At 37.7% G+C, this 24920-nt stretch overlaps 1 protein-coding gene across 1 annotated transcript in view; it reads right to left on the bottom strand.

Moving 5' to 3' along the window:
• Nucleotides 1-24920, bottom strand: part of LOC102829298 (alpha-2-macroglobulin-like) — a 90187-nt gene that overhangs the window by 37731 nt on the left and 27536 nt on the right. Inside the window, exons 9-13 of the mRNA XM_006875485.1 lie at nt 23670-23784; nt 20658-20767; nt 18601-18762; nt 17789-18016; nt 14065-14128 (exon numbers count right to left, since the gene is read on the bottom strand). Of these exons, the coding sequence (XP_006875547.1) occupies nt 14065-14128; nt 17789-18016; nt 18601-18762; nt 20658-20767; nt 23670-23784 (679 nt within the window). The remainder of the gene's footprint in view (nt 1-14064; nt 14129-17788; nt 18017-18600; nt 18763-20657; nt 20768-23669; nt 23785-24920) is intronic.

The following is a 24920-nucleotide window of genomic DNA, read 5'->3' as shown; positions in this document are numbered from 1 at the left end:
CTCCTCAGAAACCCTATACATGGTCACTGTGAGTAAGGACTGACTCAATAGTGCTTCACAACAAAGAAAAATTCATGGTGAGCAGGGCTTCTGAGTAATGGAAATTGCATTGATGGTTTTGGCATCCTCATGCTAGCTGATAATGGCAAAGACTAGGGAAATAAATGCCTTCATCTAGAAGTAGAGCTGTAAGAAATTTAATTAGAAGCTAATCTGAAATAATAATAAAAATGAACAAATTCATTAACATTTGATAGAAACTAAAATTCATAATTAATTATAAAGATATATTTTAATTCTACCCCCATCTGTCAGTTTGACTTGCATATTGCTATATTATTGGAAGCTATGCTGTTGTTAAGTGTTATCAAGTCGGTTCTGACTCATAGTAACCCTGTAACAGGGTTTCCAAGGAGTGCCTGGTGAGTTTGAACCACCGACCTTGTGGTTCAAACTGACCTTGCAGTCCAGTGCTTGGCCCAGTGCTTATCCTACAGCACCACATCAAAACTCCTTAAGCCACCAATAACACAAATAACAGCAGTGTCACACATGGTATCCAACCTCAAACAGTGAAGAAAGATCTGGTGATCAACTTACAACAATTAGTTGATGAAAAATATGGATTATAGTAAAATGTTGTTGAACAAAGTGCACAAAAATGAGCCCCCTAGGTTGTAAGGCCCTCAAATGGACTCAACATGCCAGCAATAGATGATGAAACAGGACCATATGACAATTTCTTCTGTTGTACAGTGGTTATCATGAGTCGAAGCAACTAACAACAATATATTATAATCAAGCTCTATCTGATTGTTTGAAAGAAAAGTTGTAAATAATCAAGTTCGAGAATAAATTAGAAATTGGTCTTCATTTGGAGACTCCTAAAGCATATTAATGTTCAAAGCGTACTTGATAGGTGTTGAACTGTTTGAATAAAAGGAGGTAAAGAGCAATTAGAGAATTAAAAGGCTGAGAGGAGACTCTTCTTGGCACAAGCTCTTACTTACCTTGAGAAAGGTTAGACATTTTATTATGTATCATTGTCCTCACTTGCAAAGTGAGGAAACTGAACTAATCGCTAAGCTTTTATTTAAATCTTCTATTCACATTTTTTTTTTAAAGGAATGGGATTTGCTAGCTCACTTAGAATCTCTTGAGGGCATTTGTTGTTGTTAAGTACCATGGGGTCGGTTCTAACTTATAGTGACCCTGCACAGGGTTTCCGAGGTTTTAAATCTTTCCGGGAGCAGAAAGCCTCATCTTTCTCCCACGGAACTTCTGGTAGTTTCGAACTGCCAACCTTAAGGTTAGCAGCCCGATTCATAACCACTACGCTTTTTTAAATACTTTTTCCAAAAGTCCCATATACAGATGTATCTAACAAGATACATGTATTCTTTGTAAACAGGAAGATATATTCTTTGCAGATATATTTCTGATGAGAAAAATTTTTCACAATTTAGTTGTCATATATCGTAAAGAATGATATATCCCATATTTATGAAATTGATTTGAAAATATGTAATATGCACTCATTTGTGCCAGGTATTATGTTAAGAAATGGAGTACTGGAGATGAAAGATAAACATATTCCAAACCTTAGAATATATTTTATGTCAGCAAATTTGGCAATTAAGATAAATAAGCAATGTCATTGAATGACACATATTATCTAAGCTCATTCAAAACTAATTCTCACCTGGTGGTAGTTGTGTGCCATGGAGTTGGATCTGACTCATAGTGACGCTGTATAGGGTTTCCACATCTATAAATCTTTATTTATGTCAGCAGAAGGCCTCATCTTTCTCCCTTGGAGAGACTGGTAGATTTTAAACTGATGACCTTGTGGTTCTCAGCCCAGCTGACCATCCACTATACTACCAGGGTTCCAATTCTAACCTAACCCTTTTTTATCTATGGAAGAAAATGAACTTGTTGTTAAAAGTTTCCTCCCAAACAAATTCCATTCCTAGAAGATTTTACTAGTTAATTTAGGCAAATATTTAAAGGGGAAAAAAATATCAATTCTAAATAAACTCTTCCAGAAAATTGAAGAGAAGTATACTTACCAACTCATTCTATTAGACAAGCTTTGTTTGATACCAAAAGCAGATAAAGAAGAGAAGAAAACTACAATAATGTCTCTCATGAACATAGTTATGTGGTGGTGATTATCATGTGCCATGGAGTCGGTCCTGACTCATAATGACCCTGGATAGGGTTTTTGAGGCTGTAAATCTTTATGGGAGCAGAAAATCTTATTTTTCTTTCATGGAGCACCCAGTAGATTCAAACTGTTGACCTTGAGGTTAGCAGTCCAACTTATATCCTGCTACACTACCAGAGATCTTTGAATATAATTATAAAATTTCTTAATTTTTTTAGGCAATTGAATCCAATGATATATCAAAAGACTAATACTTCTTGACCAATTTTTTTTGTATTCCAAGCATGCAAAAATCAGTCAATGCAATTCACCATGCTAATAATCTACAAAAGAAAAAGTAAGGTAATAGGTAAAGAGGAACATTCAACACAACCTAGAAGCCATTCTCAACTAATTAGGACTAGAATGGAACTTTCTCAGTTTGATAAAAGCCATGTACTATAAACTTATAGCTAGCATTATACTTACTGCTGAAGACATAATGATTTTCCACTAATTTCAAGAACAAGATAAAGATATCTGCTCTCACCGTCTCCATTCAATATTGTACTGGGAGTTACTAGAATGAAGATGGCAAGATACAAGATAAATAAAAAGAAATAAATTGTGTGCCTCTATGTATATTGACACGCAATTTCTTTCTTTCTTTTTTTTTTTTTTAATCTTGTATCTTGCCATCTTCATTCTAGTAACTGTCAGTACAACTGTATATTGAAAAGAGCTCTGGTCGTGTAGTGTTTATGAATCAGGCTGCTAATCTCAGGGTCAGCAGTTTGAAACTACCAGCTGTTCCGCAGGAGAAAGACGAGGCTTTCTGCTTCCGTAAAGATTTATAGCTTAAGAAACCCTGTACAGGGTCGCTATGAGTTAGAACCAACTCCACGGCACATAACAATTACATGTATATTGAAGTCCTGGTGTGGTGCTGTGGGCTAATGTGCTGGACTGCAAAGTCACTTTGAACTACAAGGTCAGTGGTTCAAGTTCACCATCAACTCCTTAGAAACCCTATACAGGGTTGCTATGGATCCGAACTGAATCAACAGCACTTAACAACAACCACAACAATGTATATTAGCAGAGTCCTAGTGTGGCACTGTAGGACAGCAATGGACTGCTAACCTAAAGGTCAGTGATTCAAATCCATGAGCTGCTCTTCAGAAACCCTCTGCAGGGTTGCTATGAATTGGAACCAACTCAACAGCACACAGCAGCAACAACATATGGATAGGGACATTTTTGTTGATCTGTTAAAGCAACTATAGGAATCTAACACAAAATCATAAAAAATTAAACATTGTCTTTGGTAATTTTTTACATTTAAAAATTATTTCCTGAATTTTAAAATTATTTTTCTCATTTAAAAGTATTTAGTTATAAGATGAATATATTTTAGCTTCAAAATTAAATTCAGAATATGTTGTTGTTGTTAAGTACCGTGGAGTTGGTTCCGACTCATAGCGACCCTGCACAGGGTTTCCGAGGCTATAAATCTTTATGGGAGCAGAAAGCCTCATCTTTCTCCCACAGAACGGCTGGTAGTTTCGAACTGCCTACCTTGAGCTTAACAGCCCGATTCATAACCACTACACTACCAGAGCTCCTAAATTTAGAATATAGAAATATTATAAAAAAAGAAATACTAAGGAGAGGAGGTGGCAAGGTGGTGGAGTAGGCAGAAGTGCCACACAGACCCTCACTGAAGATACAGAAAACCAAAAGAAACAGGAGCAGATGACAGTCCTGGGAATCCTGAGCTTCGGATGAAGGGATAGAGAGGCGTATTGGATGTTTACTAGGAGAGGAAGCTGAGCAAACCTGATGTAAGGACAAAAGCTGAATGTTCCCAACACAGCAGGGCAGCAGTCTGCATTATTTGTCTCGTTGCCTCTCCACCCCTGCTCCATCTAGTCTGTTGAAATGCCCGCCAGAATACCCTGTTGTCATGATCTCACCCTCTGTGTGGGCTAAAAGACCAGTACCTCAGAACTCCCTTTCCTTCCCGAGCTGTACACCACCCATACATAGTTTGATGTACACAAACTGTTTACCCCATAGTTTAAAAGGGTTGCTGCTCCCTTGGCATGGAAACAGAAAGGTCCAGCAGGCCACTTCTTTTGCTGTTCTAGTCTGTAAATTCCCCTTTGGAATAAACTAATGTCTCCTGATCAATTTTTCAGTCTCTTTGCAACTATGAATTCAGAATGGTTTTCCCTGCTGGGCTGAAACCCAAACAACTGGCAAACCAGCTGTAGACTGAAAAGTGCTGGTGCTCCCGAGATTAGGTGGGGGATAGATAGGACACGATGGAAGAAATACTGGGCTAACCATTGGCTTCCACATTTAGTTCCCAGGCCAGAAACACACGGATCAGAGCGTGAGTGTGGGGCTCTCTGAAAACTCTGCAAGGCTTGTTAGAACTCCTGCAGGAGAATGGGGTCAATAAGGCTAAAAAGGCTACTAGGGTGCCGATGGCCTCGATTCGCAGCCCCTCCATGTGCTGTGTGAACCTCTACTTCAGTGGAAGCAGCTGCATGGCTCGAAGCAGGAAAGCTGAGAGAGTATTTGCATTTGGAAAGGGAGGCAAAGGTAGCACAGGCCAGCACCACCAAAGTGCTAGCCACCTCCCTTCAAACATCAGATTCTACCATAGAAACTCTGGTCTGTTGCCTAGCAAAGATAAAGGGGCAGCACCTGCTCAGTCAGCAGGTGCAGGCTATAACCATAAAGGTGGACTGGGATCCCAAGCAATGGGATCTGCTGGAGTCCTCAACCGAGTCAGAGGAAGAGGATTGGGCAGGAGGAAATAGAGGTTCCCCACCTAGAAGATCAACTGGTTCTGTTCACAAAGATTGACATTGATCAGTCTTACCTCGCTTGTGTACACTTTGCTGATTTGCTAGCCCCTGAACAGTGGCAGCACATAATCATGCAGGACTACACTGTTGCTGAGCTTGCGGAGTTAGCCATTCAGTATGGACAGAAAGGGAAAGGATAGGTTGAAGCTTGGCTTCTATGCCTGTGGGACACAGGGACTGAAGGCATAGTGCTCATGCAGCTTGAAATGCCCCAAATGGCCTCTGTTACTCCCCATCCTGCTCTATGACAGCATCTCGATACTGCTGTGAATGAGAAAACATCCCTACTTTGGTAGGGCAGGGAGGGTATGTTGCCACTGATAAGTTGAAAACACACCCCTCCCTGCCCTACCAAATTAAAGGAGTTGCAAACATTCCTAGGAATGCTAGGGTATTGTGTTTGCTGTTGTTGTTAAGTGCCATTGGGTCAGTTCTGATTCATATCAACCCTGTGTAAGACCCTTTATTCTCCATTTGGCTCAGATTTTGTGCCCATTATAGTGCCTTGTTAAAAATGGGGCTCAGTATAGACAAGCTCATGGGCACTATGCCTTCATGTCCCATAGACATAGAAGCCAAGTTGCAATCACTTCTCTCCCCCTCTGCCCATACCAGATGGCTAGCTCTGCAAGATCAGCAACAGTGTAGTTCTGTATGGTCATGTGCTGCCACTGTTCAGAGCCCTTCACTATTCTCCCCACAGTGGACTGCAGTGGCAATACAGCCCACCATGGAAGATATGTGGATCAACCAGTACACTGGACAAGCAGCCAATGGGCTGAGTAGAGAGCTTCCTGGTTGTTGCTAATGAATGAAAGTAGCTCAATACCCTATACACTGATAGCTGGGTGGTGTATAACAGGCTCATTCTGTGGTTGGTGCAATCGAAAGAGCAGAACTTGTTAGTTAACCATTGGGCCCTCTGGCGAATGGAGTTGTGGAAAGATATTTGGGCCTGCATCCAGAGCATGGACATTACTGGATGTATCAATGTATCAGCATATCACCCCCTTACTCCACTAGGGAACATCGAGGCAGATGAACTGTCCCTGCTGCGTGCCATACAAGTACTGGCAGAGCAAGTGACTGAGTGGTGACATAGGAAGACTGGGCACAAAGGGCAATGCACACTGTGGCCTATTGCCAAAGAGAGGACCGTCCCCTCTCCATGAAACAAATTGTTGAGGCTTATCCACAGTGCCCTAGCTGCTCATTGGAATGGCGTAAACATATTTCCTATCAAATGGGTACCATACCTTGGGTGAACTTGCCAGCAAAATGGTGGCAGGTGGATTATATGGGGCCTCTCCCCATGATGGACAACTGCCAGTTTGCTCTGACCTTTGCAGACATCATCATGAGACTCTTGCAAATATACTTGTGCAAACGGGTCCACTATTCAGGACCACTTCAGACTTAAGACACTCCATTGACCTTGACAATGATAAGGAGACCCCCTTTACAGAGCATGGAGTCCTGGAAGCAGTGATGGTGCTGGCTTGTAAAGTTCCCTTTTGGAATTAACTAATGTCTCTAGAATTGTATCCTAGTCAGTTTTTTAGTGTCTTGGAAACCACTTATTCAGAGAGGTTTACCTTGTTGGGCTGAAATCCAAACACACAGCTGAAAAGATGAGATAGACTGGTGACCTGTGCCAACAGACCAGCCATCTTAAACTTTTGTGAGTGGCTTTAGAGACAAGCCAGAAGCATGTGGTCTAGAGGCTGCTGTTTATATTGAGCTCCATGGTGGGGCAACTGGTGACTTTTAGACCTAGGAAAGTGGGCTAAACCCATGGGTGTTCACTTGTTCCATTATACTGATGATGCTATGTTAACCTTTCTTTAACAAACACCACAATAAGAAACATATCTCAGCTCATGATGATGGGCTGTCAACAATGCCAAATTGCAAGGTTCTGGATCATCTTCAAAATTCTTGGGTGTTGTGTAAGACAAAAATAGTTCCTGAAGCCACCACTGATAAGGCAAAACATACCTTTCCCTGCCTTACCAAAGTAAAGGAGTTGCAAACATTCCTGGGAATGAAACTGGTGACTCACAGTGATTTTGTCTTGTTTCCCATACTCCTCTGGTGAGCAGAGGTGTGGCCAGCCCATACCTACATCACCCCCAACTAAGCTCCCACATGGTACAGTTGTGAGCACCATTGAAATGAGTCAGGAGCTATCTGCACCAACCCTGATGCCTGAATTTAGGTGAACACTGCTCCAAAGCTGCAGCACTAGCCCTGGTCAAACCCTAACACCTTGATTCTGTTGACGCTGGCTCCAGACCTGAAGAGTCTGTTCTGTTCAGCTCTGGATTAGCAGGAACTCTCACCCTGGTTGCCCTCAGAGATGAAAAGACCTTGATCCCACCTCCTTTAGGGTCTGCATGAACTATATCTGGATTGGGTGTCAAGAATAGAAAACATCTTGTATTGTTAGGTGCCATCGAGTCAGTACTGACTCATAGTGATCCAATGTACAACAGAATGAAACACTACTTGGTCCTGGGCTAACTTCACAATTGTTGCCATGTTTGAGTCCACTGATGGTGCCACTTTGCCAATCCATCTCACTGGGGGTCCTCTTTTCCTCTCTTTATCTGATCCTCCACCTTACCAAACATGATATCCTGCTCCAGTGACTGGTCTGTCCTGACAATATGTTCGATGTATGAGAGACGAAGTTTGCCCATGCTGGCCTCCAAGAAGCACTCTGGCTGCACTTCTTCCAACACAAAATTGTCTGTTTTTTGGCAGTCGATGGTACTGTCGATATTCTCCTCCAACACCAGAACTCAAAAGCATCAATTCTTCTATGATCTTTCTTATTCACTGTCCAACTTTTCCATGCATAAGAGGTTATTGAAAATACCATGGCTTGGGTCAGGCATACCTTAGTCCTCAAACTGACATCTTTGTTCTTCAACTCTTTAAAAAGGTCTTGTGCAGCAGACATTTTCTAATTTGCCTAATTCAATATGTTGTTTGATTTCTTGACTGCTGCTTCCATGAGTGTTGATAGGTGATCCAAGAAAAATGAAGTCTTTTACAACTTCAATCTTTTCTCCATTGATGAGAATGTTGTTTATTGGTCCAGTGGTGAGAGGATTTTTGTTTTCCCTACATTGAGATGTAATCCATATCGAAGGCTAAGGTCTTTGATCTTCATCAGTAAATGTTTTAAGTCCTCTTCACTTTCAGCAAATAAGGTTATATCATCTGCATATTGCAGGTTGTTAATGAGTCTTCCTCCAATCCTGATGCCACATTTTTCTTCATAGAACCCAGCTTCTCAGATTATTTGCTCAGTATACAGGTTGAATAAATATGGTGAAAGAATACAACCCTGTTGCATACCTTTCCTAACTTTAAACCATTCAGTGTTCCCATGTTCTGTTTGAACAACTGCCTCTAGGTCTATGTACAATAGGAAATCTGTAAGGCTGAGTACCACTGTCTCATTCATTGTCAACCCACTATGTGAACTCCTTGGCCTGCTGGAGCCCCCAGAGTTTTCTCCTCTCTGGGTCTGGCATTTACCCTGGTTTTTAACTTTCCTTGTTTTTGTTTGTTTACTCTTTCTTTCTCTTTTTACCTTCGCTTGCTTTTTATCTTTTCTATCTCTATCTTCATTTCTTCCTTTTCTCTCCATTACCCCCACTTCTTTATCTTTTCTTTTCTTTTTCTTTTTCTTTTTGTTTTTTGCTCTTCAGCTTTCCTTACTACTCTCTGGTCTCTTTCTCTTCTCTTTTACTCATCTCTCTCCCTGATTGTGTTTAGTGTTTATTCACTCTTTTAACTTTCTCTTCTATTGTTTCCATTTTATTTTTTATTCTCTTTCACTCTTTTCTCTTAAGGTTATTGTATTCTTTTTTCTAGTTGTTTCTTGCTTTCCCCCACCTCCTTTACTATTTTCTTTTTTTCATTGTTGTTAGCTTGTTTGCTTCTCCCCCCCACCCCCACCCCTTGCTTTACCTGACTAGAGACAGCAATCATGCCCATACAGGCCAGCCACAATTGTATCGTTTGCAGCTCCAATACCAAAACTGGGCAAGAGCCAATACTAACTGTTATACAACTGATCAATGACATCAACCAAATCAGTCAAACCCAACCTAAATTAAGTTTCACAAACGATGAGCAGAGAATGGTGCACACACTTTCGTTCTCTAATAACACTTATCAAGAGGCAGTTGATGCGTGGTTAAGAACACACCAACAAACAATCATAAATTAATACAAATATAATACCACAATGTCTCAAAAAGCAACAGACAATTTACATTCACATGAAGAAACAAAATAGTGGCTCAAACAAGTGAACTTGTTTGAGATAGAAAATATTTTTGAGGAAAAAGTCATCGGAATGCCCTGAAAAAGAATTCAAGAGAATGATACCTTCCATGATAGGCAGAAAATTAAAAAAAAAACACCAAGGAATAATTCAGAAAACACTACAGGAGCAAATAGAATAGACAAAGGATTGAAGACAATACAAAATCTGCAAATAGAAATCCAGAAGATCAATACTAAGATATAAAAAATGGACAATATACTGAAAGGACAAAGGAGTAGATGTGGAGCAATGGAAGCCCAAATAGTGAGTCTGAAGACAAATCTCTCAACACTAATATTCTAGAAGAACAATCAGAGAAGAGAATGAAAAAATCCAAAGAAAACCTAAGATTCATGTGTGGCATCATGAAGAGGAATAACTTATGGGTAACTGAAATTCCAGAACAGGAAAATAGGTTGTAGAGTCATTGTAAGAAAACTTTCCTAATATCTTGAAATATGAGAAGATAAACATAAAAGATGCTGAGCAAATCCCAAACAGGATAGACCCCAAAAGAAAATCACCAAGACATTATAATCAAATTCCAACATCAAAGACAAGAAAAGAATCCTGAGAGCAACAAAATGAAAAAGTTACCTATAAAGGATAACCAATAAGACTAAACTCTGATTTCTCAGCAGAAACTATGTAGGCAAGAAGACAATGGGGAGACATATCCAAAACTCTGAAAGAAAATCACATGCCAATCACAAATCACATAGCTAGACAAACTGTCCCTCAAATACGATGGCAAAACTAGAAAAATTTCAGATAAACAGAAATTAAAGGAATAAATAATAATCAGAACAACTTTCCAAGAAATAATTAAGGGCTGAGAACCAACAACAACAGACAACAACTTGAGATTGGCAACACCACCCAGAACTCAATCCAGATATGGAAATATCCAAAGTAAAAAAACAAACAAATCTACAAGACCGAAAATAGGGAGCCAGAGATATTAATTTTTAATGAAGACAATTACAAAGCAAAAAGAGTGAAAGTCTAGTTAAAGAGCTTCCAAATGTCAAGGAAGTCAAGTAGATTTAAAGATAAATAGACTATTTTAAACTGGGGAAGAAATGAATGAAGTAGAGAGTAACCTCAAATAAAATTAATACGCCTTCACATTAAAAAAAGAAAAAGGAAAACTGTAAAGATTTAGCAACAATTAAAACAATAGCAATGAAGAAATTGACAAGAAAATGCAAAAACTAATGAATACAACCAGAAAATTATGTGGACAAACAAACCAGCGGCACCACAAAAACACACACACAGAAAAAGGACAGCAATCATTGCATGTTGTTGTTAAGGGCCTTCGGGTCGGTTCTGACTCAAAGTTATCCAGTGTATACCTGTTGATAATTACACTGAACGTCAGTAGATTAACTGCACCAATCAAGAGCAGAATGGAAAATAAAATAGGATTCTTTAATATGCTGTTTACAAGAGACACACATACACACAAACACAAAAATAGACTAAAAATCAAAGGCTGGAAAGACAATATCAAGTTAACAAACCTTAAGAAATATCTATGCTCCCAAAGAAAAAAAATCTCAAAAAATATAAATCAAACTCTAAAAGAAGTGAAGAAACAAATAGACAACTCTACAATAATGTTGTTGCTAAGTGTTGTTGAGTTGGTTCCAACTTATGACTACCCTGTATAGGGTTTCTGAGGAGCAACGGGTGGATTTGAACCATTGACCTTGCAATTCAAACTGACCTTAAGGTTCAGTGTTTATCCTAGAGTGCTAAACTACAATAATAGTATAACTCCCTACAATAATGGTATAAAATAAATCAGGTTTCCATTCAACAAGTCATAAACATTTTGTTTCATGTCATTAATTGCAATTTCCACAATGTAGCATCAGTTATCCCATTTCCCATTTCCCATTTCCTTTGCTCCTTCTTTCTTAACCCTGCTGATCTTTGTTCTTGGGTAAATGTTGCCCTTTTAATCTTAAATGGTTGGTTAGTCTAAGGAATGCATACCTTTCTAGTGTTATTAACATACAATTGAATACTATGCAATGTATTTGAGATCACATCCTGATCTCAAAATTTATTATATAACCACAGTGGTCAAAACAGCCTTGTACTGACTGGTACAATGAAAGATACATAGATCAATGGAACAGAATTTATAACGCAGAAGTATATTTATCCACATACAGTCAGCTGATCTTTGACAAAGGGCCCAAACACATTAAATGGGAAAGAGATGGTCATTTTAACAAATGGTGCTGGCAAAATTGGAAATCCATTTGCAGGAAAAATGAAACAAGACTATATTTCACACCATATACAAAATCAAATTGAACATAGATTAAAGATCAAAATGTAAAGTCTAGAACTCTAAAGATCATCAATGAAAAATTAGGCACAAACTTAAGGACTCTAATATATGGTATAAATACACTGTCAAACGTAACCAAAATACACACAAACAGTGGAAGACAAAATAGATGACTGTAACCTCCTGAAAATTAGACACTTATGTGCATCAAAATATTTTTCTATAAGAATGAAATGAAAGCCCACAAACGGAAAAATTTTTTGCAAGGACATATCAGACAAACTAATTAAAAAAAAATTATAGAAAGCTATAACACCTCTACAAGAAAAAGACAAATAACTCAGTTAATAAATGGACAGAGTTCATGAACAGGCACTTCACCAAAAAGATGTTCAGGTGGCCAAGAAACATATGAAAAATATTTGTGACCATTAGCCATTTTTGTTATTAAGTGCTGTTGAGTCGGTTCTGACTCAATCAAAATAGCAATGTGATATCATCTCACCCTAGCATTAATTACAAAGTTTTTTTTTTTTTTTTAAAGGAAAACAGAAAACAACAAATGTGCTAGTAAGGGATTGCAGAAACTGACACCCTTTTACATTGTTGGAGGGACTATAAAATGGTGCATGCAACCACTATGGAAAATAGTATGGCATGTCATCAAAACGTTGGAATTAGAATTACTGTATGGCCCAGCAATCCCTCTGTGTGGTATATATCTACAAGAAGTAAGAGCCATCACATGAATAGATAGATGCACACACATGCTCATCACAGCACTATTTACAATAGCAAAAAGATGGATACAGCTTAAATGCCCATCAGTGGAAGAATGGACAAACTTTGGTATATACATACAATGGAATACTATGCAACATTGAAGAATAATTATGCATCTGTGAAACATCTCATAACATGGATGAACCTGGAGGATATCATGCTGAGTGAAATTAGTAAATCACAAAAGGACAAATATTGTATGAGACTACTATTATAAAAACTCAAGGGAAGGTTTTCATGCCAAAAGAAACATTCTTTGAGTTTCTAGGAGTGGGGGGTGGGGAAGGGAGAGTAATTCACTGGCTAGAGGGTAGACATATATTAATTTGGGTGATGGGAGAACAATATACAATATACATGAAGAGGGAGATTGGCAGAAGAATGATGAAGACAGGTGAAGACCCTGGAAGGTATGTTTTGGTTAGAACAGAGGTAAATTGTATTATATAAACAACCCTGGACAACAGTGTTCTGTGGATACATACATGGACTTATACACAGGCTGAAGAGGTATGGGAGGGAGAGAGGGTTTATACCCACAAATCTATAATAGTTTATAGGAGGATATTTGTACATGGTTGTTTACCTTTTCTGACAACAAACCTCTGAATGTGGTGGAGCATACAGGGGGAAGAATGATGAAAATTTCTTAGGTAGAAAATATCTTAGGAATGAGGTACAGGGTCTGGGGGTTCAAGACCATAGTCTAAGGGGATATCATGGTCAATTGGCATAATGTCTCCCACAAAAAATGTTCGACATCCTACTTTGGTGAGTAGTGTCTGGGATCTTAAAAGCTCGTAAGTAGCCATCAAACTACTGGTCTCTCCATGTGTGGAAGAAAGAAGAATGATGAAATTGAAGATGCTTGGAATCACCTAGTTCAATGGACCAGTGGAGCAGGTAAACATGTCTCCACAACTCTGAGAACTAGAACTAGATGGTGCCTGGCTACCACTACCAACTATTCTGAAAGAGATCACATTAGAAGGTACTGAATAGAGTGGGTAATATGAGGACCAAAACTCAAAATGATAAAGAAGACTGGACTTACTGGTCAGAAAGAGGCTGGAGGAAAATGAGACTATGATTCCCGGCCACTGTTTAGGTTGGGAATGGAATTCACCTTTGTGGTCCAATTTTTAACCAAGCAGTGGATAGGTGTATGGCAGGGACAACAACCCTAGTGAGGTATGTTCACCATTCAAGAGGAAAAGATAATATTTAACTGGGGACAAGGTTGAGAGGGCTTGGGAAGGAAGATGAATTGGAAATAGGAACCACAAGGAGAAAGTGGGAGAACTGTTGTTACATGGAGGGGATTGCAATCAAATTGTGTGAGTTGCTGGATGTAAAACTGATGATCTTCTCTGTAACCCCTCATTCAATTCACAATAAATATTAAAAAAAAAAAAAAGCCAGAAAAAATAACACATGGGTTGAAGTGACTCTAGATACCATCCAATTTTATCAGCATCTTTATCTTGTTTAATAGGAGGTTGGTGACCATTTTCTCTGATTTGAAAATAGCTTTATCATGCTAAATTTTTCAGGATCTGAAGAGGTAAGAGAAAAGAAGAGAAATTCTGTAAATACTTACTATTTCCTTGTTCAATTGGCAACAAATCAATTCCTGATTGGGCGATTCTTCCTCGTGCTTTGATCTAAAACCAGAAAGGAATATACTCATTGTATACTTCTTGAAAAATAATAATCTCACTATTCCAAATGAAAAGTTAATTTCATCACATAAATTTTCAACAGCTTTTACATGTTTATTTATGTACTTAAAATAATAAATATATGATTTGGTCATTTGTTTTACTATTTTACTTAATATTTACTATTTCTCTTGAATATTAATATTTCAACATTATATATTATCCTTTTAGCAAATTATTTAGCATCTACTATATGCACAACAAAACACAGTGAAATAAGGTAAAAATATGCATAAATATCCTTTAATATTGTCTTGATTAAAAAACAGCATGCAAAAACAACAAGTAAGAAATACAACTATCGAGTACTCTTTATATCCCAAGCACTGAGCTAAATAATTTAGTTTCAAGGTGTATTTAATTTGAAAACTAACTTTATGAAGTATGTATTCAGGTAAGATGACTGGATTTTTTCTTTATAGATGAGATTAAGAACTGTCAAAGTTCTCATAACTAGAAAGCATTAGAGTTAAGATTCGAATTTATTGGTAATTATTTTATTTTTCATAGAATGTTTTTAAGAATGCTATTTGTAGTTAACGTACCTATACAGAATTTCCTGCATTATATTTTTCTTCCTAAAATGGTTTACTTGGATGGCTAGTAGTTTTGGATGCTTTCTTTGGGGATGATTTAATCAGTTTCAAAAGTATCATGTAATGGTGAAATGAGTTCCTTTATGTGTTCTTTTGGAGTCCTGGTGTGGGCCTGTGGGTTAATGTGCCAGTCTGTAAAGCTGTTTGAACTACAAGGTTGTTAGTTCAAGCTCACCAGCTGCTCCTCCAAAACCCTACACAGGATCGTTATGGGTTGGAACCGACTCAACGGCACTTTACAACAACATGTGTCCTTTTGCCTTGGTTCTTTGAAAAATACTGTCTGAGGTAATTTCCCCCCTAAACCTTGAGGAGCTACCTTTGCCCTAGTTTTCCACCCCAGAAGTTTTGTTACTTTTGTGCAGGTTGTTTGACATATCCTAGGTAAACTGTAAACAATTTGTAGTTTGAAACTTTATTTCTGGTCCTGCGCTGCTGCAGACTTTGTGATTAATACTCACCTTACAGTGACTGGTCAATACTTGATGCAAATGAATTGTTTCTGGGCTAATGACAGTAAATCTGTGGCCCTGGGAGGAAAGTCATGCTTTGAAATGAACAAGGAGATGTGTATATAGGTAGCGAACCACACAGAGTTTATACAGACTGAAAGAAGCAGGAAGAGGAGCAGAAGAAAGAAAAGAGTAAAGAAGCAGAGAGAGAGAAAGAGAGAGGTTGCAAGGAATCTTCTAAAAGAGCTGCAATGTGGCTATAACACTTAAGATAGGAAGAGGCCCAGAAGAGGACCCGTGGCAGAATCAGCGGTGATAGATGGCAGAGCCAAGAGGAGCCTATTTTGAGCGGGCCAAGAAGACTCTGTGCTTATGAGGCCTTCAGGGTCGAGAGGAGGTGACAGAGTTGTCTTGCACTGAAGAAGAGAGATTTTGCCTACATGCATCCTAATCCCAAATTCTAGTTTGTTGATCTTGATCCTGAAATTATATTCTATTCCTGAATATACCATTTAACTGTAAGCATGGTCTGTGAATTTGGTGTGACCATAGTAACGTATTATTGAACCCGGAAAAGAAATAGAAAATTCTGTGGGAGGGATGGCTGGTATCAGAGTTGGTAAAAAAGTTGGATAGTGAAGAAGATGTGTTTACCCTCTACTTCATAGGGATTAACTTTGGGTTGATCTTGAACACATTATTCTCCCTGAAGTTAGACAAGAGTCTGATGGCTACCACCATTTTACATACGCCAATTTATAATAAGCCTGTGTATGTAGTACTGTTGGTAGCGTAGTGGTTACGAATCGGGCTGCGAACCTTAAGGTCAGCAGTTCGAAACTACCAGCCGCTCCGCGGGAGAAAGATGAGGCTTTCTACTCCCGTAAAGATTTACACCCTCGGAAACCCTGTACAGGGTCGCTATGGGTCGGACCCGACTCGATGGCACACAACAACAACAACAACAACAATGTAGTACTGTAGAATAAGCACTGGACCGCAAGTCAGCAGTTCAAACTCACCAGCCGCTCCTTGGAAATCCTATAACAGGGTTGCTATGAGCCAGAACTGACTTGAACAACATACCTGTCTTCTGCAGCTACACCAATGAGAAGTTTTATAATTATTTAGAAACTTTGCATGTGTATCAGGAGTCTTCCATTGGAGCAGTGGTTAAATGCTCCCCTGCTAACTGAAAGGCTGATGGGGGTTGGGGCCCACCAGCTGTTCCTTATGAGAAAGACAGGGCAGTCTACTTTGCATAAAGAGCACAGCTTTGGAAACGCTCTGAGGCCCTTTTTACTCTGTCCTGTGAGTCAGTAGCAGCTCAATAACAACAGGGTTATTTTTGTGGTGCTGTGAGCTAATGCGTCAGACTGCAAAGTTGTTTGAACTGCAAGGTCGGTGGTTCAAGCTCACCAGCTGCTCCTTGGAAATCCTATACAGGGTCGCTATGGGTTGGAATCGACTGGATGGCACTTAACGACAACAATAGGTGAAAAATGTCTTATTGTTTTAATTTCCACTTTGCCAGTTAATGTCAGAGTTGAATATTTTTCTAGAGAGTCATTTGTCATTTTTATTTCCTTTTAAATCATTTCTTGGTTCTTATATTTTGATTATTTGTCTACTGAGTTCTAAGAAAAACATTCTTTTTGTGTAAAAAAGATTTTGTTGTAGACACTTGCCTCTCCCACTCAATAATTTGCCATTAGAAGTGTTAGGGACAGAGTAGGAAGCTAAGAGGCCAGCTTAACTACACCCCAACACCTGGCATTTGAAGCAACAATTCCAGGAAACTGAGCCCAGCACACCTTCTGAGAAACAGAGCAGTGCTAGACCATCAAAAAAGGTGCAAATGAAAAATATGTACTTCCTAGACACTGCCAGCAATCAGAACTAAATGAGGGAGATAAGTCAAAAACCCTATAAAGAAGGAGAAAGAGCAGAAAGCCAGAGTTCTCTCTCACTCTCAAGAGAGATGCCAGCTTCTTCTCTTCTGAAAAGCGTACTGTTCATAGCTTAATAAACCTTCCTTGCTACTTGCTGCTTTTTGTCTGTGTGTGCTGTTTGAGCCAACTTCACGTGGGTCTTGCTAGATTAGCAGAAGTCAAGTTATTGGACCCTAACAGGAAGTCAGCAAGAAAAAATATCTATATATCTCAGTGGACATCAGCATATAAATAAAAAAAGCAAAGCATTAGTAATCTTGTTAAGAAGGTTAATCATAAAAGCACACACACAAATATCAATATTGATATGATTTCTTATATGCTACATTACTTAGATAGAACTTTGCAGTTTTGTAGTCTAGACAAGGAGCCTTGTAGCAAGTGGGTTATGCCATGGGCTGCTAATCACCAGGTCAACAGTTAGAATCTACCAGCCGCTTCTTGGGAGAAGGATGAGACTTTCTGCTCCTGTAAAGATTTACAATCTTGGAAACCCAATAGAGGGTTGCTGTGAGTCAGAATTGACTTAATGGCACACAGCAGCAGCAGATAATTAGAAAGAGTTAGCAGTGATTTTTTATTAGTAGTGATTTTTATTCTTACCAGAAAATAGTAAGGTAACTCTTTTTGGTTCTTCAGAATCTGTTCACTCAGAATATAGTGTATCCTGACCTCCTGGGTTTGGCCGCAGGTCAAAGTACCAATAACAGGCTCAAGATGAATATAACTCTCACTTGGGGAGTAAACACGCCTTGCAGAGTGATAAGCAGGAGTATGAAATTCTTGAAGCCACAAGTTATCGAAACATTGGTTAATCCGTTTGTAAATGACCTAGTGGAAGAAATAAAGGGCACAAATAGGCAATTTGTTATTAATACATAGCAAATATATTTGTTAGATAGGTTTTATTATACAATAGGAATCATGAAACAAGGTCACTTTCTCAAGTAAAATAACCTATAAGCAGCTTCCCCTTAAAGCCATATACATTTCTACTATACTGAATCAGTAGATAGTATTAATTTGCATCAAGATCAGTATTTCCCCCCAACACTCTTATGGCAGTAAATTGCATAGGAACACTTGAACTTTAACACACAGCAAAAATAGTGATACAGCAAAGAAATCAAGCAAAATCTAAATTTTCTTAAAATTATAAGATGTTGGCTTGTTTTGAGGAAATATCAAGATGATCTATTCAATGTCTCTGAAAACTTGCTTATATTGCAAACAGAGTTTATGTAAATTAAGTTTCCTGACAAAGAATGTTTTGTTTCTTATAATTTAGGTCTCCAAATTGCTTAATTCCTACATACTTTATTTTTAGAGTTCAAAAAATTCCCATTTGTCTTTAAATTATGTGATCCCAATGATCTGCATATATTTTTTAATTTCCAAAACCCCTTTCTACTTACTGTAACTGCAATAGAAGAAGAAGTGAAGTTGGTGGTATCAATGGAAATCGTTGCCAAACCATGCTCATTAGTGGTAAAGTTGTACTGGCGTGTAATTTCGGACACACTGGCAAATACAGTTTTATTGGGTATTGGCTGATTCTTCTCATCAGTTAGAAGAACCTTGAAATATGTTTCCAAGAGTTATGTATCAATAGCATATTCCATTCTGCTTTGTTCATTTTTTGTTACCTACTTGTCACTTCCGGTCAATTTACTGAATATTTCAGAATTTGGCCACATGACATGTCTTCTAGGCTTTAAATGGTTAATTTTTCTACTTGATATTTCTATTTGGATAACTCATAGGTGAACAGGGACTCACTATAATACATTCCCAAGTCTTCTTCTCTGGTGTTCTCTGTTTCAGTATATGGTGATGATCTTCTCTCTTTAATGTCAAGTGTTGTCTTTTTCATTTGTTAAACATATGTTAAGCCTGTCTACTTCTCTTTAAATAATCTACTGTTAACATTCTAGTCCAAACCACAATATTTTCCCTCTTGCAGCTTTTTCTTCTAGCTTAAATTTCTGGTTAATTCATACTCATCTTTTCAGTACTTGGTTTTCTCATGCTCTTTTCTCAGCCTGAAAGGATCTGACCTAATCATATCCATGTTGTGTTGTTAAGTGCCTTTGAGTTGGCTCTATCTCATAGAAATCCTGTACAGGGATTTTGAGGAGCAGCTGCTGGTGGGTCTGAACTGAAGATATTGTGATTAACAGCCCAGTGCTTATCCTACAGTGCCACACCAGGAGCCCATACATACATTTATTAATTTCTTATTGATATGATATGAAATTGTAGAATCAATGAAGAAAATATAAAATTCAAAACATACCATTGGAATGAGGCAATTTCCCATAAACTATCAATTCAAAGATTAGCTATCTTATATTTCTTGTATCAAAGAAGATGTTATTTTCCTAAATTTGAGAACAAACAGTTCTAAAACTTAACTTTTATTGGTATTACTAATATTTAGTTTGGGATTTGAAAGGAATTTTTCTAAGCTGTTATTGATTTTTAAAATTCAACCATCATTTTATTATTCCAATGGAAAATGATATTACAAAATAATAATCTATAAGAAGTCATCAAATAGTATGCTGCCAGACAATACAGAAAAATGTACATGGAAAAATCTCTTTATTAAGAGATGTGTTAGGAAGTTGGAGTCCTGCTGTGGGGCTGTATGATAAGCGTTGGACTGCTAACCACAAGGTTGGTGTTCAAACCCACCAGCTGCTCCTTGGAAACACTTTACAGAGTTGCTATGAGTTGAGCTGACTCCATATAACTTAACAACAGTAGCAATTAGGAAGTTGATTAATAATAGTAAAAATATGGTCTACCTTCAGTTTACCCTCCCTTCAACTCCCATCCCTGGTAACCATCGAATAATGTTCATTTTAGTGTGAAAATCTCTTCTTGATTTTTTATAATACAGGTCTCATATAATATTTGCCCTTTGGTAATTGATTTATTTACTCAGTATAATGTCTTCCAGTTTCATCCATCTTATGAGGCTCTTTGCAGATTTATCATTATTCTTTAACATGGCACATTTATTCCATTGTGTGTCAGTACCACTAGGAAGGTATGCACTCTTTAGAATAACCAACAATTTGAGATCAAAAGGGCAACATTTACCCAAGGACAAAGATCAGCAGGTTTAGTAAAGGAGCAAAGGAAATGGGAAACACAAGGAAGTAGGATAAGTGATGCCACATTGTGGAAATTGCAATTAATGACATGAAACAAAATGTTTATGACTTGTTGAATGGAAAACTGATTTGCTCTGTAAACCTTTGCAATAGTTTTTTTTTTTTTTTAAACAAGGTTTTCTCCCCCTGGATTTTGTGGTAATATTTTCTCTTTGAATTTGTAATTTACAATGATTTCTTATTCCAAACAAATATTTATTTTTATAATATATTTTTGGGAGATTTTGAAAATTCATTTCATTACAAAGTCTCATCCTTTAAAGTATGATTATATTGGAAAGGTATCTTACCTGCCCAAAGAAAGGAAGCCCACGTCTGAAATGTGAATCTGCTTTTACAAAAATAAGTGTGCTTAAGGTATTTTTGATTTTACAAATTTTTTGCCCAGTTATTTCCAACTCTGAAAAATAAAAAAAGAAGTTGAATCGTTCTATTCAAAATCCATCTGCTACCTCCATTGCAGCATCAGTGGCTCCGTCATATTAACATACCATCTACATTCTTTTTAAATTCTTTCTTCACATTCACAAGAAAAAATCTATTTGACTCCATTAGCTTCAACTTCATATCAAAGTATATCAATAATCAAAATTTTCCAATTCCTTTGATTTCACAAGTATCCTGTCTTCTTCTTCTTTTGCTTCTGAGGAACTCCTCATCTCCTCCGTGATCTTGTTCCATCTTTGTGTCTGCTTTTCTCACTTCCCTACTTTCATCTACAACGTTCTGCATTGGAGAGTCTTCACTTTTGTCTAAAAATATGCTTAAATAATCAACCATAAAAATACCTCAGCAACAAGATCTTTCTTTTCATGTATAATCTATACAAAGTATTATCAACATCTGGAGATTTTCATTTCAATCAAGTGTGATCTGTATTTTGTCCTCACCATCTAAAATACTACTCTGTCAAGTTTAAATGTTTTGATTGACCCCAGTATTGTGTTATGATTTCAGACTTCATCATATATGAACTCTCAGGAATATTTTATAGATAAGCACTACTGAAACTCTTCCCTCCAGTGACTTCTAAGAAATTATTCTATCTTATTTTTCCCCTGTCTCTAGGACTTCATGGCACTGCAGGATAATGTGATGGACTACAAGGTCAGTTTGAGTCTCAAGGTTGGCACTTCAGATTCAACTAGTCGCTCCTTGGAAACAGGGTCGCTCTGAGTCAGAACCAACTTGAAGGCACTTAACAACAACAACAAATTTATTTGATACTGCCTTTCTCCTACATGTAATTGTTTCTTTTCTTGCACCCCCTCTTTGTCCTGTCTGTGGCTTGTATTTAGCAATGTGAAGCATGTTTACTTTCAAGTGCATGCACTCTGCTCACAGGATGATATGAGCACAATAGGAATGACTCTCAGATTGAAGCCTCTAGTTCAGATTTTGTTCTCTTTTTTCTTTTTAAACTTTCAGTTGGATGAGTCACCTTTCATTTTGATATTCCAAATTATTATTAACTATCTTTGACCTATGCATATCCCAATAATGATTTTTAAAGCATTCCTTGTTTTGGCTAATGATATTTCCATCATTCTCAAGTTTCAAATCTTTGGGATCATCTTTGAATTCTTGGTATATTTACTTTTCAAATCAAATCTTGTAACAAGATCAGTTACCTTCAAGATATTAACAAACTTTATTTCTCATTTGTATATATTTACAGCATTTCTAGTGCAGGGTGATATAATGTTTCACCTAGGTCACCCCAGTAATTTCCTGTTGTATCACAACATAACCACTTTTTCATCTAGCCTGTCTTTCATGGCTGCTAGAATGATTACTTCTGTTTTTGTTTTACAAATACTCCAACTTATTTGAGTTATTCTCTTCCTTACATATATGTAAAGTTATATCCAAAGATCTTCAAGATAGAGACTTATCTCCTTTTCATATAATTGACTTTCCTCCGCAACCTAGCTACAACCTACGTTTCAGACTCATCCTTTCCTCAGCCATCACTATCTTTCAGAATGTTACCCATTTCAAAGGAATACACTCAAATGCTAATTTATATATATGTTGTTGTTATTAAGTGCCATCAAGTTGGTTCCAACACATAGAGACCCTATATAGGTTTTCCGAGAAGTGACTGGTGAGCTTCAACAGCCAACCTTGCTGTTCAAATGGTTTTGCAGTCTGGCACATTAACCCTCAGTACCACACCAGGACTCCAATTTATATATATATTTTCCCATTAATTGACTCTTCATATTCATTTTTAAAAATGTAAGTGAAGCCATTTTGAAAGCATAGCTATTTTGTTTGGTTAAGACTGAATATAATCAAGCACTGCCTGAAAGCATCTTATATACTGTCCATGTTTCTTAAATATATGCTTTAACCATTGTTAGAATGTTAATCATTGCCTAGCTCTACTTGAAGCAGGGTCCCTGTTTGTGTAGCTTATGATAAGGAGTAACCACCTAGTCAAACAAGCACCAGAAGAGTTAATCATATACCCTGTTTGATGTGCTTATTAGGACACTGTGACCACCTTGTAGATTAGTGTAAATGTTAGAATGACAAGCAATATTTATACTAGTTAATTAGTACAACATTCAGATAAGCTATGATGTTTGTAAAAAATAGTCATTGCACATCATTGGAAAAAAAAAAAAAATCAGCCTTATTGCTGCAGGCGTTCTTGCAGTCGACTTCTTAATAACAAAGACTTTTCTCTGTCTCTGTTTATCTATTGTGGTGGGGATGGTGGTGGTGTACCGCAGAGTCGGAGTTGGTTCTGACTCATATCCACCCTACATAAGGTTTCTGAGGCTGTAAAACTTTACAGGAGCAGAAAGCCTCCTCTGTCTCCTGAAGAATGGCCAGTGTTTTTGAACTGCTGACCTTGAGGTTAGCTGCCTGATTTGTAACATTTGTTTGTTAATTAGACTTAATTGCTTTAGGCCTGTGGACCTAAGCTTTGGGGTAACAACTTTGATCCTCAATAAGATGGTTATAGGAGTCCTGATGTGGTGCTGCAGGATAATGCACTGAATCACAAAGTTAGTTTGAACTGTAGGATCGATGGTTCAAACCCACCAACCACTCTTCGGAAATCCTATACAGGGCTGTTATGGGTCGGAACCAACATGACAGCACTTAACAGCAAGCACAATGATGGTTATGTGTATATATATGCAATTCCATTTTCAGATTTTTAATTCCTTAAGAGAAACCAACTACTATGCCATTTCACAATATCCAGAAAACATAAAACTTGATGTAAAATTAAAGTTTGAAAAATGTGTCTCAAATTAAAAAAAATATTTTCAAATAATACAAACCTGTCCCCTCCTCTTTGATCTTGCCTTCTACTTGTATTGACATGTCATACCCTTGTAGTTGCAGCTGAAACATTTTACCATTTATACGTTTTGTGAAACAGCCTTTGTTGTCTGCCTGAAGAGAAAGGAATGAAATTCTCTGATTTGTCAGTTTTCAGAGAATCCGTTTTCAATCTAAGAAACATTGCTAATGATCAAATAATGAAATTCTAGAAACATTCTAGTCATCAAATGATTATAGAATGAAATTCTACAAACATTCTAGTCATTCTTTTGATGTGTATCCTTCACAAGTTCCTTCTTTAATCATTGAGTTACTCACTGACAATCATCGTCTTTCTTCCCTCTCTTCTGATCACCTATCCAAAGTTTCTACCATCATAAACTTCCTGAAGTTCCCAAATGTGCTACCATGTTTTCTAATTCCATCTCTTTGTATGTTGTTCCTTAAACAATAACATTCTTTCTCTTACTCTTACCTGAGCCAAACCTTAAACAAAACAAAACAAATCAAATCCAACTCATTAAGACCCCTGTATGTCAGACTAGAACTGCACTGAGTTTTTGGAAGCAGATTGCTATGGCTTTCTTTGAAGATGCTTATTCTGTTGTATATTGGTTTTCACTCATTGTGATACTATGCACAGTAGAACAACGTACTGCCTGTTCCTGTACCATCCTAATAATGATTACATTTTAGCCCACTGGTGATTCTACTGTGTTACTCCATCTCTTTGTGGGGTCTTTCTCTTTTTCGCTGACCCTCCACTTTACTGAACATGATGTCCTTCTACAGTGATTGGTCCTTTCTAATAACATGTCCAAAGTATGAAAGCCCATGTCTCACCATCCTGGCTACTAAGGAGTATTCTGCTTGTACTACTTCCAAGACAGATTTGGAACTTCTAATATTATTCTCCAACAAAGTTGGAGCCTCTGGGTGAACTCAAATGTCCCTTCTTTTAGAAAAAAGCTAAAGGATTAACTGTTTGCAACACCCAGGGAGTTAGCCAATGTTTACTTGAGTCAAAACTCAGCTTAGACTAACATCTTCTAAGAGGCCTCTCTGTCTTGTTGTTGTTGTTAGGTGCCATTGAGTCGGTACCAACTCAAGTGGCCCTATGCACAACAAAATGAAACACTGCCCGATCCTGGGCCAAACTCACAATTGTTGCCACACTTGATCCCAAAGATGCTGCCACTTTGTAAATCCATCTGTCTGGGGGTCTTCCTCTTTTCTCTGACCCTCCA

Source organism: Chrysochloris asiatica, unplaced genomic scaffold (genome assembly GCF_000296735.1).
Source record: "Chrysochloris asiatica unplaced genomic scaffold, ChrAsi1.0 scaffold00328, whole genome shotgun sequence".
Taxonomy (NCBI): Eukaryota; Metazoa; Chordata; class Mammalia; order Afrosoricida; family Chrysochloridae; genus Chrysochloris; species Chrysochloris asiatica.
This window is presented reverse-complemented; position numbering and strand designations above follow the sequence as displayed.